A 6,283-nucleotide genomic window follows, 5' to 3' on the forward strand; every position below is an offset into this window, starting at 1 on the left:
AAGAGTGTTTAAGATGTAGTAGAGTTGTATACTTAGAGGTATGGTTGTGGCGTAATTGCAAACCTGAAAATAACTTAGCAAACGTTGAAAATCTTAATGTGTGGCTGCATGTGTATCTCTGTTGGGGAGGAGGGGGGCAGCAGGGAGGGGAGATTGTGTTCAGTAATTTGCCTATGACTAGGAAATTTGTACACAAACCTCTCCTTCCCCCTCATTCTGTAAGCCTTTTGAGATACAGACTGTGTTTATTTCTTTGTTCACATACAGCAAAGCACAAGAAAACTTCAGGTCTTGCCTGAAGGTCTTGAGCAGTACTTTTATCCATTGTTAACAAATTGTTAATAATGGTTTTCCTCCTTAGTCTTTGTTGTTCACTCACATTTTTAACTCTCCAATCTGTAACATATGGCACTTGGCAGCTGATGAATAAGAAAGTGCATCTGTTTGTTTTCTTTGGAAAAGAAGCAATTTTATGGGTTTTTTTTATTTGTTTGTTTGGGGTTTTTTTTAAGGAAGTTGTATAGTGGGATATAGATTTTGGCACAATCCTTTTTGCTTGTTTCTGTAGAGCTATGATGGGTTAACCTGACCATATTCCATGTATTGAAGTGTTTCTGGGCTGTCCTCAATGATATGAATGATACTGACACTGAAGAAGCCATTAATTCTCTGGTCTCCTGTGCTTCCTATATTTCCTTGATTAACCTGTTTAATAACCTACCCTAATAAAAAGTACAGATACATAATCATAGGACAGATGGGACCAACTCCAAACCAGCTGTTTCAACTGCACAGGGTAGTGTTTTCTGTACAAGGATTCCCCAAGCATACACTACAGATTTGTCAAATGTTGCAAATTTATAGAAAACACATCTTTCAAAGATATGTAAATACTATACTGTGATAATCTTTGCAAAATCAAACCATTATTTCTGAAATTAACTGATAACCTTAAGTGACTATTTACAGGATTCTGCAATCCCTTCTTACTATATGAAACTGCTTGAACACAAGTATCAAGGTTAATTGTTACAAACATGGTATTAATATTAAGAGGTTCATTCACTCCCAAAGTCCTTGAGACTGACACAATGAATGTGTGTAAACGCAGCCAATCTCTTTAGGTACTTCAGCAGCATATTGTGTGCATGATCACCTGCATTTTACAGAAGCAGGCTACAAATATAGAGTGCAAATAAAACAGATGTGAAACATTATTTATTTGCAAGATTTTTTTTCCTATAGGATTTCACAGTGAGCTCTCTGTAATCTGTAGGAATATTTCCAGGGGATTTTGACCATAGTCCCATAGTCATCAGTTCCCAGGCCACCCTGCACCCTAGGGGTGGTGAAATGTAACTTCAGAAGGGCTCAGCTGCCACTGATAGGCAGTGTGGAAAGCCACTGTCCTTTCAGTGTGCACAGAAGCATGCCAGGATAAGCCAGATATGTTTTTCTCCATGGTTCCTTTCCCATTCCTTATTTTCTACTCAATGTGCACCCTTTTTTAAAAGACCAGGTGGGCTTTTTCCTGGGATGCCATCAATACCTTTCCACCTGGTCAGCTCAGGTAGGATTCTTCAAAAACCTCATTGCCTCTCCTCAGAGTCCAAGGCACACTGTACTGTGTGCTACAAAAATGCAACCTCTCCAAGTCATCAGGCTGCCTCATCTAAGAACAGATCTGTAGTGTTATTTTAGATCTTAACAATTTCCACAAGATGATTTTGGCTGCAATAGGATTTTTGAAAACTTTAAAATCAAAATTCAGCTGCTTCATCTGCTGGAACCCCAGAAGATTTATTTGGAATTGCACTTGTCCTTTCAGTAGTGCTTCTGATGAAACAGCTGCTTTTAACTCTGTTGAAAAAAATTAGCCTTCCCCCCCCCACCTTGTTACTATTTTAAATTGTTTCCCAGGTTTGACTTTCATTATGCAATTCAGTCCTTGGCTCTTCCAGTGACCGTTTTCTGATCATTAGCAAGTTGCTAGACATGAACTTGAGTTTGATAAGATTTGATGCTACATTTACTATCAAGTAGACTGTCTTGTTTCTTTTGTTTTCCTCCTAGGGGGACCCTGGGAACTTTGTTAGCTCTGTTTATTATTGGATGGTGCAGTTTGTCAGCGTCCAAAATTTTTACCTCTGCATTGGCTATGGAAGGACAACAGCTTCTCATCGCATACCCCTGTGCTTTACTCTATGGCCTTTTTGCACTTCTAACAGTTTTCTGAGAAGTGTTTTCTGGTAGTCTCTTTATTGTTGGAGAGACAAGGCTTATTCACTTATTTTTAGATTGCCTAGAGTTGCATTACGTTCCATTAACAAAATCAGATTACATCACTTGCCTTTTATTTGCCTAATGGCTGATAATAAAATTAAAAATCAAGCTAAAAGGTAGATGACTGCAATAATGGTGTTTTGAAAGTCTTACAGCGTAAAGAAAAACATTTGTATTGAGAAGGTAATAAAAGTGAAAAACTACAAAATAAATGATAATTTAAAAAAAATGTTTCTGATAGTTTAATATATAATACATATACTAGAGAGTAACTGCAAAGCAATAATATAAATACTTAATAGATCTAGTAAATCAAGTGAAAATACAAATGTATTTGTTTCCAAAAAAAAACAGCTTGCCATCTTATATGGTTACTAATTAATATCCAGAATGTATGTGTGTAGGTGACAGAAGAGTGAGTGGCCCTTCTTTGCTGTGTTGAAGAACTGTCCAAGAACAAGTGACTACAGGAGAAGGAGGAAATTAGGAATATTATGCTGTTTGTGTTTTTTTAAGAGGACTTGCTGTCCAAAACTCTGTTGTATAGTTTTTAATGTACAGTAACATAATATTTTAAAATAACCACTAAACCACCACCTGCTGTCACTGCAGAAAAACACAACACAAAGACAGCTCCTAAAAATGTCTCCTGAAAGGGTGAACTGTGTTTGAGCAAGCAAAATACAAATCTCCACAATTTTATCTGTCTCCCCCCAAAAAATCTATTTGCTGCTTTTAGTTTTACAGGAACTTCAACACTTTATAGTAGCAATGAAGCACAGAAGACACAAGATATGTTTCAAAATATGATTTTAGAAGAATCAAGCCTTCAAGAGGAAGTGGAGATGTCTGTACAGTCATAGCAAAAGCAAAATCCAGTAGACAGCAATAGGGAAAAATAATCTAGCTGTAGAAAGGGCTAAGGAAAAGGAATAGATTAAATAGAAGGAAATGTGAAGGAAATAAATGGCAGCAGCAGCAGATTATTTAATCAGTGGTTTATGGTGTCTTATTTCTTGATAAATATTTTTATTATCTTGATTACCCTCCAATTTATTAATTATATTGAACCATTTGGTGAAATGCCTAGAAAATATTTCTCTTTCTAGACAGAGGAACAATGATTCTATGAGAGAGGCTCCTGATACTGCAAAAACATATGCAGAAACTTAACATGGCAAAACTGCTCAAGAATATGTTAAATTAATTGTCTTCCTAATCCATTGCAGGTCAGAGTTAAATTAGATTATAGGTTTGTCCTCAAGCTAGTGATTCTGTTTCTGAATTGAAATAGCCTCTGATAAAAATACTTCCCATTGTTGGCACATTTGTTTTTTAAGAACTCTTGTGCACACCATTCTGGAATTCATTTTACTGAACCCCAGTGGAACTAGTTCAGACTAGGGGTCATGATAAGTAAACAAAAGGTAATGTATACTTAGTTAATTCCTTAAAAAATTAAAACTCTTTCCTGGACAAAAACATGCTGTGTTTATCCATTTCTCTGTTGCAAGGCTGGGAACACAGGCCCAGAGAGGCGAAGTTGGAGTCATGAGCCTGCTGCAAATTGTGGCCATAACTAGGCAGGATCTAGTTGCATATGAATAAGAAGTGTGTTAACTTGGAAGATCGGCATTTGCAAATACAGCAGATTTGGCCCTGCTCTATCTGGGAGTAAATTTTCATCTAATGAGGCACAGATAAACATGTCAAATGACTCCAGGGTATGGTAATAAAATCAGGGAATTTGATTTACCATGCACTAAGGACATTGTCATGTCTGAACAGGGGAAGATTCATATGGTTGCACTTCTTCTGAAGTTAAGAAAATATGGTCTAGAAACATTTAAATCCATTTCTGTCCCACACTTTCTATTATCATTTATGCTGCCTAAAACAAGTATAGAATGTCTCTATTCCACAGCACTTTATATTCATTTTCATCCTGATTGCATAATATGAATGGCAGGGGAATGAGTGCACCAAGCTATCAATTTGTCTTTTGATGTCATAGACAAGTCAAATTACTTATGGGGAAAATGAACACCTTGAAATTTTGCCACAACATTTACAAAGCAAATGCTAGTCTAATTATAGTTTTATGTTTATTCTCTCAGAATTTATAACTTTATTTTCTTCTTTGAGATGCATTTTTATTGTTTTGAATGCCAACTTCTTAATTTCAATATCTTTTTTTGCTATACTGTTTAGTCAAGATAATTGCCTTTTCTGTATTCCCTAAGGGTTTCCAGCAAGCAGTACACACTTGTGCTGTGCTCCTGTTATGGTGTCCTTCAGGGCTCACTATGATGCCTGCAAGGTTTTAAATCTCAAAAATAAATATTATTTTGGTCTAAGATCTGTTCAAAATGTGTATTTGGTAATATACTCTTGTTCTGCCTCTCTGGACAGGCCTCCCCAACACCACCAACTTTCCTGTCTTTTCTTTTCTCTGGGACATTATATTTTGCTCCCTCACATCATTCCATGAAAGTTAAAATACAAGCCTGGCAAGCTATTACTTTCAACTTGCCAAAGGAAGGATTATAAAATAGTAATGGGTCATAGACCCATTTAATTCATGCTTGCTACCCTGAAGAGTTAAAAAATCACAGGACTTAAACATAAGCTTCAAGGAAAATTTTGGGGAAAATGTCATGGTTTTGGAAGGGGGAAGTTTCTAATCTGTCTTTGGTTTCTTCCTTTTCGTAGTACACACATGGAAGTGCAATTCCACATGTGCATTCACACATAAAAATGGGCATTTATTTAGATCCTTTTTGTTATTTCAAGTGGTGATACCAAGGTTGGACACAGGCAGTATAGGAGGGATATAGAAGACAAAATGCTTGCCAGTCTTCCACTGCACTTCTTGTGTGCCAGACATACTCAAGGTCACCTCAGAAAGGACCTTGCAGCATTCTGCCATGGACTAAACATTTTGCTGTTCTATTGCAACAAAAGGCAGAAGCATATGAAAATGAACATATACCAAGTAAGAGGAAACTATAGTGTGGGTCAGAGTATGCAGTGACCATAAAATGGTTATCTGAATATCAGTGGCTGACAACATGTCAGGTAACATCCAGAGACATGCTCTCCATGGCAAGCCAAAGGCCACATTTGTACAACTAAGGTTCCACTATTTATAAAAAATCATCTTGTCACATGTCATCTTTAAAAGATTACAATACAGGCCTTGAATATTTTAACTGTTGGTAAACTGAATTGAGGATTGAAAGCTGCTGACACATTAAATTGGACACATGCTGTGCTTCCTGGTGAAATAGCTCCATTAGCAAAGGGTAATCTTTTCCTGTCTTTTAACATGGAAGCCACAGAAAGCTTATATACAAAAGCAGTGAAAACTATTTCATTCCTACATTGTTTATGTCAGTTGAGCATGAGACATGACAGCTCTGTCTTGCCTTAGACCTCTCATTTATTTCAGCTCCTTGCTAAACAGTCAACTTCCTGTGTTGGCATTTTCTGTCCACTTAACTAATTTTAGTGAATTTTGTAATAATGTTGAATTGCTCATCTATAGTCATATAAGTATCAGTAAAGCAAGAATTCAATCAAATTTATCTGGTTTAAATTTCCTTTTCCTCCTTTATTGTCAGTAGTATATTTAGAGGTCAGGCTGTTGTGGACTTGTCTATGCCTGGTAGCCAAATATATACATATATATGTTATGATATATATGCATACGTACAAATAAAAATACACATATATATGGTAATATATATGATAAGTTACAAGACACTGGGACTGCCACAAGTTCTGGGCAGTACATCACCACTTTTTGAGGACATATTATTAGCAACCTGGTGACCCAGCCTGGGAGATGATGTATATCCTTTCAAAGAAATCAGCAATTGCAGCATCTGATAAGCCTTATGGAGAATCACTGCACATAATGGCGATGCTCACAGTGACATGATGATGCATGTGGTGGTTAATGTATTTTCTGACAGACAACAAAAGTCTACTGGTTCAG

General features: G+C 36.6%; 1 protein-coding gene across 1 annotated transcript in view; it reads left to right on the forward strand.

The window, feature by feature from the left end:
* The window catches only part of YIPF7 (Yip1 domain family, member 7), a 13,110-nt gene extending 10,874 nt beyond the window's left edge, over positions 1-2,236 (forward strand). The window contains exon 6 of the mRNA XM_010006088.1: positions 2,074-2,236. Coding sequence (XP_010004390.1) covers positions 2,074-2,236 — 163 coding nt within the window. The remainder of the gene's footprint in view (positions 1-2,073) is intronic.
* The last annotated feature ends 4,047 nt before the right edge of the window (positions 2,237-6,283 follow it).

Source organism: Chaetura pelagica, unplaced genomic scaffold (assembly GCF_000747805.2).
Source record: "Chaetura pelagica isolate M959 unplaced genomic scaffold, ChaPel_1.0 scaffold189, whole genome shotgun sequence".
NCBI classification, from domain to species: domain Eukaryota; kingdom Metazoa; phylum Chordata; class Aves; order Apodiformes; family Apodidae; genus Chaetura; species Chaetura pelagica.